The sequence below is a fragment of the Octopus bimaculoides genome, chromosome 14 (genome assembly GCF_046866305.1).
Source record: "Octopus bimaculoides isolate indiv1 chromosome 14, ASM4686630v1, whole genome shotgun sequence".
NCBI classification, from domain to species: domain Eukaryota; kingdom Metazoa; phylum Mollusca; class Cephalopoda; order Octopoda; family Octopodidae; genus Octopus; species Octopus bimaculoides.
In genome coordinates, this window is record NC_142941.1 from 7,137,860 (window position 1) to 7,150,716 (window position 12,857).

General features: G+C 34.9%; 2 protein-coding genes across 4 annotated transcripts in view; one reads left to right on the plus strand and one right to left on the minus strand.

Moving 5' to 3' along the window:
• The first annotated feature begins 1,698 nt into the window (after positions 1-1,698).
• Positions 1,699-8,858, plus strand: LOC128249357 (galactosylceramide sulfotransferase-like). Of its 3 annotated transcripts, XM_052972662.2 has the most exons (4): positions 1,699-3,215; positions 5,455-5,617; positions 7,006-7,996; positions 8,746-8,858. In XM_052972662.2, the coding sequence occupies exons 1-4, from the start codon at positions 3,187-3,189 to the stop codon at positions 8,835-8,837; spliced, it is 1,275 nt and encodes a 424-aa protein (XP_052828622.1). In that variant the 5' UTR covers positions 1,699-3,186; the 3' UTR covers positions 8,838-8,858. The 3 variants fall into 3 exon arrangements, with proteins under 3 accessions (XP_052828622.1, XP_052828620.1, XP_052828623.1); XM_052972660.2 differs by lacking the exon at positions 8,746-8,858 and having other exon boundaries at positions 1,701-3,215; positions 7,006-8,520; XM_052972663.2 differs by lacking the exons at positions 5,455-5,617; positions 8,746-8,858 and having other exon boundaries at positions 2,240-3,215; positions 7,006-8,520.
• Positions 3,478-12,857, minus strand: part of LOC106873395 (uncharacterized) — a 51,990-nt gene continuing 42,610 nt past the window's right edge. Inside the window, exon 12 of the mRNA XM_089362265.1 lies at positions 3,478-3,614. Coding sequence (XP_089218391.1) covers positions 3,561-3,614 — 54 coding nt within the window. The 3' untranslated portion in view covers positions 3,478-3,560. The remainder of the gene's footprint in view (positions 3,615-12,857) is intronic.

Here is a 12,857-nt window from a genome sequence, read left to right on the forward strand (position 1 = left end):
CGGCAAACGAAATACAGCTTAGCATTTCGTCCGGCTCTACCAGCTCCTCGCCGCCTTGTAGCACGTGATAATTGAAGTGAAAATGTCATGTCTACTTTCCGCCCTTTTCATTAATCTATTAAGCCATAAAATGTCGCTTTTGTCACGTCACTAGGTAATAATTGATTTATAGCTGTCTCTTCAGTGTTTAGTACGCTTTAGTACAAGATAGTACTAAAACAGTGGGTTGGGAGCGGGTGAGAGTTTTAATGGAACAGCAACCTGCCAGAAATAGAATCTGTCTGTCTGTCTGTCTGTACATCAGTCACTGTTCCAATCACTATCTATCTATCTATCTATCTATCTGCATGGAAGAGCCTTTTCGAAGGATGGTTTACAAAACATCTTGTGTTCTGCTGTAGAAAAGTACAGTCTTAGACGTAATAGTTCCAACAATCTTTTCTCCCCGCCCAGTTCAGCTAGATGAGTTTTGTGATAATGTAAGAATAGAATATATCCCCAAGAACATAAGGTTTTTACTCCAAACAATGGATCAAGGTGTAGCAGCTAATTTCAAGGCATATCCGGGAAAAAAATTTTCCAAACAACTTATAAAAGCAATTGAAGGGGAGATAAATCTACAATTAAAGACTTTTAGAATAAGTTTAGCATAATGAATGTTGTGGGTAACATAGCTAAGTCATGAGATGAAGTAAAAGTCTAAGCTTTGAATGGTGTTTAGAAAAATATATAGTCAAGCTGTATACGTGAGCTTACAAGTTTTTCATAAAGCGGACATCTGCGTCAAATCTGGAAAGCTATTTTGACACTTGCAAACGTAAGGTCTGAAGATGTCATGGAGGATGACGTGGTCGAACCGCTAGCGTTTCATAGAACAAAAGTTTAAGTAACGAGGAGCTGATGCTGTTAGGACAAAGTAAGCTGGGAAGACATGAAAATACAGAAATACGGGAATATAACATAAAAAGTACAAGAGACAGCATGGCCGCAGCTCTAAGCTGAAATTATAAACAATAAACTGAGTTCAGTTCGTAGACCGAGAGGATTGCACCATAACCCTCAAATATTTTTGAATAAGGTTCTCAGTGTGATTGTGAAGTAGCCAGTGAATAAATCGTCACTAAACGTTTGCATTCTTTATATCTAAACATGGATGCCTTGTTACCGCACCGAGTACAATGTAATTAGCTTTGTGAGAACCTCTCATATAGGCGTTTGGTGCATAGAAGCATGCATAGATACTAGCAGACGAATTTCGTCTGTAAGCTTTTATACATTAAGCGCCTACAGGAGTGGGTTTCTCAGAGCTCTAATAACGCAGTATTCGGTGTTATAACTAAGCTTCCATGTTCAGTTGGATATAAAAATTATCTTTTGATATTAATACTACTTAATATCAAAATCATCCTCAAATCTGAAACATGGTATGAAATTCGTTAAGAGAATATTCCTCATTTGATCAGTAGCATGACTAATAGAGACCTTGCACTGAAAAATGTAAAGGGCATGTCTACTAAATATTAGATATTCACGTTATAATAATTAGTAAATAATCTGAATGTATAATTTCAGATTTAAATAAATGTTAACGATTATAATGGTGTCTATTTACTCCTGTCATGTCTGTGTACTTGCACACAATTTACTTAGAATAACAATATCCTTTGTGTGAACAAAATAAATTTGAACAAATATTATTGTCAAGAAATGTTTTACTATTTTCCATTGTATGTAAATTTTTTAAGTATTCGTATGAAATAAGCACAAATTTGTTAGAAACGGTATTTTTATGGTTTTTGAGACAAAGCGAGGGTATCCTGTAGCTCACAAAGTTGAAAAAAACTGGGGCCATTTTGGGATTCAAAGACCAAAAGTTAGACAAAAGTAAGTGTTAGATCTAACTCAAGGAAAATTGTGTTCCTCAAAGTTAACAATTCTAAGATTGGAGGATAAGAGCAGAAAAAAAATGCTTAATTGTTCTTTGAAGAAGGCAAATACACTTGGATGCACACTCACTAAGCTACCACAACTGCTTCCGTGCTACGAAATATAATAAAATCAAATTCAAATTTAACTTTACACTATATGCCGTCTCATACGGGGGAATGCAAGTGTAAAAAGAACAGGTCGATGATCACTCGGCGGCCAACATTAATACGAGCTGAAGACAGTTAACAGTGGAACAGATGTTGAAGAGTAACAACCGGTCTCAACCGGTTTCAACCGGTAGAGGAAGCTTGCTTCTCAATGCATTGAATACCTAAGTTTAAATCTAATTCTTTCTATTAAATATTATCTATTCCCTATACGTAATGCATCTTTAATTTCTTTATTAAATATAGCTATTCTTTTTAATAAAGTTGTATTTACATGCTCATATATTTACATTATTTACATTTAACGTAGTGGTTAAGAGCGCGGGCTACTAACCACCAGCTTCCGAATTCGATTCCAGGCAGTGACCTGAATAATATTAAAAAAAAAAAAACCATGGTGATTTTTATATATGATTGAATGTTTGAGGGCTGGTGTTGTATGTAAAGTTGTTGACCCAAATTTAATGTTTGTTCTATAATTAATGCTTCCTTATCTTCGTCTCATTTTATATTCGAGCACTTATGCAGTCCTACAAACACTTTTGTTTCTGTAAAAGGAGACAAATATTATTTCTTACTGTCTCCTTATATTTTACTTACATAAAGGTTGAATCGCAATTTAAGTACAAGGAAACGAAGGAAAGAAGGGGGAGGTGAGGGAATACGCCCTGAATTCAAATTCCCGTTTCAGGGGTCGATCAAATAAGTACCAGTTGAACACTGGGGGTCAATTTAATCGACTTAAGCCCCCTTCACCAAAATTGCTGCCCTTGTGGCAAAATTTGAAACATATATTAAATGTTTCAGTTTCTAACATTTAATATGTTGTTGAATATCAAAATATTTTCAATGACTTCATAAAAGAAAAGAAACAAATAAAGAAGAAAAAAAGAGAAAAAAGGAAAGAAAAAGAAAGAAAGAAAAAGCACTATTATTTATAGCATCGTAATATTATGACTTCCTATTTCATGTTCGGTTGGCCTCAATATGTAAAGCATCATGTTATAACCCGAAACCGATCTAACGTTGAGGAAATATTTGAATCAAATTTAAAAGTGCTGAATTTCTTTTTGGCTTTGCTTAGCTGAAAATGAACAAACTAAACTCCATTATAACGAGGTAAGTGTTTGTAGCATTTATAATTATTGTTGATTATTTGTTAATATTTGTTAATATTATCTTTAATTTAGAAATGAAAACGAATTTTAAATTGCCAATCACTTTAATATTTTCCTCATTGGGTTTATGTGTGCGTGAGTGTACGTATGCCATTATTTCAATTTATTTCAAGATTTCTTGCTAATAGAAAAAAAACATTTTCTAACCTAGATCCAACATCAACAACAGGGTATGTATGTATGTATGTATGTGCAGATTTGCATGTTTTATGTATTTATTCTCATACATATAATTACAAATCTAGACATGCTCATATATTTACATCATTTACATTTGACGCAGCGGTTAAGAGTGCGGGCTACTAACCACAAGATTCCGAATTCGATTCCAGTCAGTGACCTGAATAATAATAATAATAATAATAATAATAATAATAATAATAATAATAATAACAACAAAATCGAAAAATACCTTAGGAATGAGAGAACCCAGGTTCGAAATTTCTCCAAGACACGTAATGAAGGCTGGAAGGTATATCAACCGAAACATTGTGTTAACAACAAACAAGATGAGGATAAATATCTGTCAAATGTAAATAATGTACATAATTCCTCATCTCTTAAGTATAGAACTGTATTATACCCATATATATTTAAATGATGAACTTCTGCAAAGTTCTACAAATTTTTATACTTCCAGTGATAGATTGGATCTGTAGTCTTCGAATTAGCTTTCTCTTTTCTGGTTTTGAGAAGTCTAATTTCTCAAGATTGGTATTTAGGCAGTGTGTTACATATCCCAGGGCCCCAATAATTACAGGTATAAACCTGAACTTGTAATCTGGATAGAGTAATTGCAGATTTCTCAATAGTTCAGCGTAGGTGTTCTCTCTCTCCCCTCTGTGTGTGTGTATATATATATATATATATATATATATATATATATATATATATATATATATATATATATATATATATATATATATATATATGCGAGTAAAAATAAATACGAAAAAGGTGTTTTTTTTGTATGATTGTGTATAGAGGAATATATTATTTTGTTTAAAAGAGTTCCAACACTGTCTGTTTTTTTATGTTTTATTTATATTCCTGCAGAACTAATGTGGGGTATAGAATATGGAATATACAATATATAATATAATATACAATATATAATATAAAATAAAATAAAATAAAAATGGATGGCACCATGAAAGAAAGTATTGAATGTAGATGAAATATTGAGTGTTCAATATAAAGGATCAAATATATAAATATAAATATATAAAAGCGACTCGAGTTTCAGGGCTATTTCCCTTCGTCATGGCCGGTATGACAGACTTTAACAGACAGTCTGTTTAAGAATGCTTTTTTAGGTGATTTTAAATGTCTTGCCCGCTCACGTTTTGGTATGCTGCTATATTTCATGTTGAGAACAATTTAGGTCTTAATAGACACAAGATGTGATCTATTTCTAGCACATTAATTGTCCACGTTAGTGGTCAACGTTATTTAAAATATATATATATATATATATATATATATATATATATATATATATATATATATATATATATAGGGGTTGGACAAAATAATGGAAACACCTTGAAATTTCAAACAAATTTATTTTAATATGGGCTAGGACTGCCTTTCACAGTAATTACAGCTTGAATTCTACGAGGTATGGACTCGTACAAAATTTGAATTGTTTCCAAAGGAATTTTTGTCCATTCTTCTACTAAAACAGTCTCCAGTTCTTGTAGTGATGATGGTGGAGGATATTGACTCCTTATTTGTTTTTCTAAAATGCACCATAAATGTTCAATAATATTGAGATCTGGGGACTGTGGTGGCTAGATAAGATGTTCAACTTCACTAGAATGTTCCTTGTGCCATTCAGTAACAACTTTAGCTGTGTGAATTGGTGCATTGTCATCCTGAAAGATTGCGTTTCTCTCCAGAAACAAATTCATCCTATGGATGCGGAACTGTTTCTGGAGGGAAACGCAATCTTTCAGTGATTTCGAGTCAATATTGTGCTAAGTAACAATAGTTAGTTTTACTACTGCTTCGGTTGAGTTTTACGTGTTACTAGGTCAAACAACAATAACAACAGCACAAACATATGAACATCCACTACAACAATAAAAAACAACAGAATGTTTATTATGCCAAATCCCCTCACCTCGATGAAATAATTTCAAGTCTTAATATTTATAATTCACAATTCTTTGTTACAGAGTTCCACCGCTAAGAAAGAAACTACAATATCAGTTTCTGTTATTGATTTTGTTCTGTCTTATGCTTGTTCTTATACTCTCCAATAATACGACATTGTTCCATAGCGACCAGCCTCATAAAGAAATGCATTGCTTCCCACAAGAATATATAATATTTATTAAGGTTTGTATAAAAAAACCCATCTAGCCTTACTTACTTTTCGTAGCCAACATGCAATCACACAGCTAAATAATATTTTACTTAACCTAGTCAGCCCTTTACACTCATTCAACCAATTTTCCGACAATGCTACATTCCGTAAAGTTTCGGAGTATTGCATTAAAGTCTTATTCTCTGGAAAAACAAAAAGATATATAAGATAATGAAACCTACAAACTTATATTCGAAACTAAACGAAGGATATAATCTGCTTTTGCCCACATTTTTATAGAAAGAAGCTTTCCATATCTGTGGCTAAAATACATATTAAAATGCTTCAAAAACACTTCATTACAAAATATTTTAATTAGAATTCTATAAAAGTTTCTTATTCAACTACAACATTCATTTTTCGCAATCTCTAACAAGTAAGAATCAAATTTGCATCAGCATACGCCCAACATATTACTACACAATTGTAAATGCATCTCCGAATGTATTGTTTACTACTCAACATTAAACAAATTCATATGCATATTTAACTGCTGATTCTTTTGAGACAACGTATATATAACACAAACACACCTTCTGAAACCAACTTAGACGTACCGAAACTATCTTGTCCGATTATATGCTTTTGTTTTTTTTTTAAATAAGGAGATAAATTATAGCATTAATGAAAATTAATTTGCTTCCCATACCATACAAAAATTAAGACACGCTCTGTTCGCTTTGTACATTCGAGGTATATATGAGATATTGTCCTCAAATTTTTTCCCTCTTCAATAGAAACTTTGAAAGAAACTTTAGTTGTTTTCATAGATGCCCATGAATGCTAAAACATTTAAAACCTTTTATAAAATAATCACATGGTGATGTAGTTATGTCCTTGAATAAGACTTTTATTTCACATTGCTCCAGTCCACTCAGCAATGATTTATACTTGTAATTCAAAGGGTCAGCCTGGTTCCATTCTGTGTCAGGTGGAATCTCCTTAAGAACTATGTTAAGGACACGCGTGTCTGTGGATTGCTCAGCCACTTGTATGTTAATTTCACGAGCAGGCTGTTCCGTTGGTCGGATCAACTGAAGCAATAGTCGTCGTAACTGACAGAGTTTCAGCTTTATGTTTAAAGTAACGAAAAATATAAATTACCTCTGTAAGTCTTATTTCTTCCTTTGAAAATAATGTTATATATTTATATATCTACGTATGTACTTATATGATAGAGAGTAAAATGGCAAAGAACTTGTAAATTTATTCGGCAGGGAGTTCATCTTAAGTTATTTTACAGGTTTATTAAACAGGACATACAGCTTATATGAACTATATTTCAATGAATTTATTTAATAAATGAATATTCTTCTATATTTAGCTGCTGTTATTGTACAACAAAAATTCTATTTTATAGGTCCATAAAGCTGGAAGTACAACAGTAATGAACATTCTCCAAACTTTTGGATTAAAGCGGAAGTTGAACTTTATACTACCAAAAGAGAACAACTATTTAAGCCATGAAAAATGGTCCTATCCATCTTACAATAAGACATTTAATTCTCGAATTTTAATGCCACCAAACAACGAAGCAGTTCATATTCTGTGCAACCACATTGTGTATAGCTATAAAGTTTTCAATGCAATATTGTCTGGCCGCCATCTCGCCAAAAAACGAACTTCTCAGTTTCGAAAAATCATACAGGGTGGCTATGGAGAATCGGATAGTTTACAGCAACTGAGTGCACATATCTATGACTTCAATCCGTTTCAGAAGGATGGCACAAAATACTACAGCAGTGACAAGAGTTCATGCGATCAGAATTTCGATAAAGCAAGAAACCACAAGAAATTGTTTCACGAAAGGAAAAGTAATTTGTCGGAAAGAAACGATTATTTTTATTTTACGATACTAAGAGAACCCCTTCAGCAAGTCATTTCCGCTGTTTTTTATTATGATATGTTCCCCAAAGTAGCCTACAATAAATTAATGAAAAAAATACTGAGCAACCCAAACCCTTACAGTCAAAACCGAATGTCGTTCGACCTTGGTTTAGACAGCAAAGATTTCTACAACGTAACGAGCATCGATCAGTTTATCACTGATATTGATCGCGATTTTGATTTGATCTTGTTGATGGAATATTTCGATGAATCTATGATTCTTCTACGTCGCTGGTTATGCTGGGACATGTCAGATATAATGTATATAAAGAAAAACTCTGGTTATAGCAAAACGTTTGTTACAATCAATTATGAGCAGCGGCAGTTTTTCCGGTATAATTATTCGCTTGCAGACAGCAGACTCTACGAATACTTTTACAAGAAATTCTGGTGTAAAGTTATTGAAGAAGGACCTAAATTTTGGGATGAAGTTCTTCACTTCAAATCAATTCAAAAAACGATCAGTAACTATTGTTTTTCTTTGCCTCGCAATTTTACAAAGTTGGCTTTTCATTTTTCGACAAGTGTTAAGAAGAGTTTAGATGACGTTGAAATATTGGAAATTCCTAGTTCGAAATGGAATTCTCATTTTATCGTCAATGCTACCACGTGTGCATACATGATGGAAACAGAGTTGTCTATGATTAGTCATATTCGTAAATGGGAATATGGTTTTTCTTAAGTTCAATGAACTCGCTGTCATTACATTCATGAACGCTGGCAAACAAATTCCTGCATACACAAACGCACACACGCACAGACAGGGACATAAATCATATTAAGAAATACTGAGAGAGAGAGAGAGAGAGAGAGAGAAAGAGAGAGAAGGAGAAAGGGGGAGAGAGAAAGAAAGGGTGAAAGAAGCAGGGAAAGAATATATATTTTCGAATATATATTTTCTTCTGTTTCTCCTGTGGAGAATTATTCTTTCAAGTTAGGAAGAAACCAAAAGCCAAATATTACATCATGTGACCACTTACCTTTTCTGACCATCAATATATATATATATATATATATATATATATATATATATATATATATATATATATATATATATATATACATACACACATATATATGCATAAAGGTGGGATGAAAAGTTCATAGGCTGACTATGAAGGAGTGATGCTAGAGCTGTGAAATCTTTCCATTAATTTCATTAATTACATTAATTTCAACACTTCTTATTTATAACTGCGTTGTTTCCTTCCAGGTAAACTGACATTTGACTTTTCGAAGAAGACTTCTGAAGTAACTAGTAGCGACATCTCTTGGAAACGGACAGAATTTAGCATCGTGGTGTAATCAAGTAGCCGCAGAAAAAGGGCTCGGCCCCCAGCGACATTCATGCTGACATTGTTGCTACTTTTGCGGATGATGCTCCAGCTTTATCACCAGAGCAATTTAGGAGGGGCAGTGAATTTAGGAGGAGAAGAGGAACTCTTGGAAATGACGCAAGGTCTGGACGACCTCCAACTGCTACCACCACGTGTTTATTGCATGATGATGGATGACAGACGATTGACTATAAATCAAATAGTTAATGCTACTAGCATATCCTGAGAGTTGAGAATATTCTGCACAATAAGTTTAGTATGACATAGATTTTTGCTCAGTGGAAGCCACGTCTTCTATCACCTGATCAAAAGCGTTCCAGGCTGATCGCACCACGGGGAAATCTGACATTATTTGAGGTAGATCTAACTGGTTTCGTTGAACGTTTCCACATCCAGGATAAGTGTTCGGTTCATCACTTTGAGCCAGAGACAAACAGGCAAACTATGCCGTGGATTGAAATATGAGGATTCTTTGTTCGAGTTCATTCTAGAACGATGGACACATCAAGAAATATGACAACTGATGTTAAATCGATCAAAACGTTGTGTAGAGAAAAATATTACAAATATGCGTGTCTAAACATAAGGCTAAGAGTACAAAATAATTAAAAGATAATAACAACAAGTCTTTTGGATCATTTGAATATTTAATTAACAAAGAAATTGTTTTGATGTTTTCCGAGGAGGAATCCTTTATAAATTCGGAATGTGATTTCTACATGCGGTAATTATCTTATTAAATGATACTTACTAATTGCTTTTATAATACCTCTGTTGTTGACTACGTGTCAACATAATGTATAAATCGAAAAATCTTAGTTAATTAAAATTATCATTGAAGTGAGAAGGGAAACATAGGTTGATTGGCTTAAAATCAATAATATCTGATCGAGGCAATTTAATTAAGTAATTAAAGTTTGTATTACGAGTGTAGGGACGAAATAACTGTTTCTAATTTAGGCACAAGGCAAGCAATGTTGCAGAAAGGAGTTTGTAGATACAATTACCCCCACCCCACTCCACCAATACTCGACCAATATTTTATTTTATAAACTTCAATGTTGGCACTCCGTCGCTTACGACGTCGAGGGTTCCAGTTGATCCGATCAACGGAACAGCCTGCTCGTGAAATTAACGTGCAAGTGGCTGAGCACTTCACAGACACGTGTACCCTTAATTTATCTTTTACTTGTCTTAGTCCTTAGACTGCGGACATGTTGCGGAAATGTCTCGAAATGATACTGGGATTGATAAATATATATATGTATATATATGTACACTGCATCACCCACTTTACAAACTAAACGAAAATCTTATGTACGTTAGCCGCAACTCGAATCACGCAAGATGTATTATAAACTCGAAAGTCAAAGGGTTATCAATTAAAAGATCGATAATAAATAAATGTATATAAGCATAACCCATTATTTGTGTCTACACACACACATATATATGTATATGTATATATACACATATATAGGTGTGTGTGTCTGTGTATGTGTGTATAAATATATATACACTAGTAAATGGACAAACGAAAGTAAATGGAACGCAATACATTTGGTAGGAACAAGATGTATTCTTAAATAACAGTTTGTCTAGATTCATGTGACTGAAAATTTCGTGAGATCGTTGGACGATCCCATCTCTAGATATCTGACGAGAAGGGTCAAACTATTATATCATTAAGTTGACAATATACTACAACTTTATCGCTCCACTACTGCTTAAATCTCTCTGAGAGATTTAGAAATATTATATTTCTAATTTTGCTGATCAGTGAATAAACTTCTCTATGATTTATATAAGTTTGCGAAGGCGAAACAGGCCTCCCTATCCAGCCGCTAATCTACTTCCGGCTCGTCGTACTGCTTTGAATTGCTTCTGCCTAGTTTAGTGAGTTGTTTCTGTCCTTTTTGTTGCTGTTTGGTGTGATTTTTGTCAAGTTTCAACTGTTGTTCCTGTGGAATTGCGCCCTGCGGGGCAAAAAATTTCTTTTTTGCTGCTCTCTTTTAGAGAGATAGCAAACTACCATCGTGTAAAACGAAAACTTTTTCAATATGGATAACGAAATGACCTTTCTACTGTGTGATGAGGACTTTCCTCTTTTACAAGAAGAAATTTGTTTCAATAATACACAAGTATTTCAAGTAGACCCAGAAGTAACCAAGGAAGAGAAAAAGGCCAGCAGTTTTTCTTCCGCCGTAGGCGGACAATTTGAAGCAATGGAGGTGATACCCGAACAGTGGTACAAGTACAGAAACCTAATAAGGAAAACAGACGACATAACAAGGTTAATACCGCCAAAGGAAACTATCCAAGAGTTGGCGGTAAGAACCGTTATCTACAAAGTGTACAATTGCAAAGAAAGGCGCATCATGATGATGAAAACGGATGCAATTGAAAAGTGTCTTGCCCCTGTGTGGGAAAAAATAAAATATGTCGGTAGAGGGCCTCGAAATGCTACAGTAGAGGCCCAATTCGAATCCGCAGAAATTGCGAAAGTAGTATCAACACAAACGTTGAAAACCGAAGAGGTAATGCTCTTACCCACATACCTGGGTCGGAGAACTGCGAAAATCACAATAGAAGACATTCCACCCGGGTATGACGTAAACTGGTTGGTAGAAGCTTTAATTTACGACGTGGAGGATCAAGTGGAAGTACTCACAATGAGAAGAAGGAACGCACTCAATTGGAAGGGGCAGGCGCTAGAGCTTATAGTTCTAGCGTCAAACGATACCCTCGAGACCAGACCAGACAGGATATTTATAGGGGAAGGTCTCAGTGCAAGAGTGTCGGTGGAGGGACGGAGGCCCAGATGTTTTAAATGTGGAGAAAAGGGCCACGTGCGCTCCGAATGTGTAAAAATAAAAAAACCGAACCAAAAAAAAGAAGTCCCTCCCCAAAGGGAGAAAGAAATACCGGAGAAAACTGAACTTAAAAAAGATGACAAACAAGGAAAAACGAAAACACCGGAAGTCGTAATAGAAAAAGGAAAAAGTAAGGAAGAAGCGGAGTTTGAAGTTGCCAAAAACAAAAGGAAAAAACCCATTGGCCCAGACTCCCCTCCCCCTACAAGAAAAAAAGAAAAAACGCAAAACATACAAGAAAAAATACCCTCGTTCACTCCCAAATTGAAACCCGCTCCTAAACCCCCGCAAGAAAGAATTGTTTCGTACTCCATCAAAAACGAAGTATTACACGAACTAATAACAAAAAAAAACTATACGATAATGGGACCGATTGAAGGTAAACCGCCGCACATACGGTTGGCGAGAATAAGTGCCGAACACTACGAACAATTCAAACGGAGATATGCTGACGATATTTTTGATGTGAGTCAGCATGTCGTGAAAGAAAAAATTATTTTAAAACCAACGGCTACACCAGTCATAGAAGATACCGGAGGAGGGGACGATGCAAGTCGTGAAACCCCTCCTGCAAAGGTAATGTAAACTTTTTTTCATGGAAGTTAAGATAGGGTGTATAAATGTTCGTGGCCTGGGGTCCAAATGGAAGCAGACATGCCTCCTAGACGACCTCAGGTCGCGAAAGATAGATATATGTGTGGTGACTGAGTCCAAGCTGAACGGCCCACAGGCGTTCTCACCTCTTCTTAATGATTACGAGAAAGTTATTTCTCCGAGTCAAGGAGGGAGTGGGGGCGTTGTGGTACTGTTCAAAAAAAGCTTGGATGTACAGGTAAGTGCAGTCTTTCTAGACCCAGAAGGTAGGCTGGTCGTTCTGGATGTGACACACGCGAATAAGCAGTCTTTCAGGTTGGTAGCACTATATGCTCCGCAAGAAAATAGACAAACGGTTTTTTTTCGAGATTTGGAAAATTTCCTAGCGACGTCGAAAACTTTAGTTTTAACAGGAGACTTCAACGCTATTCTCAACGCGCAAGTGGATAGTGGTGGCTCAATCAATAGAAGGGAAAGCCCTGGCCTAAAAAGGCTACTAGCAAGCTATAAACTAGTAGACC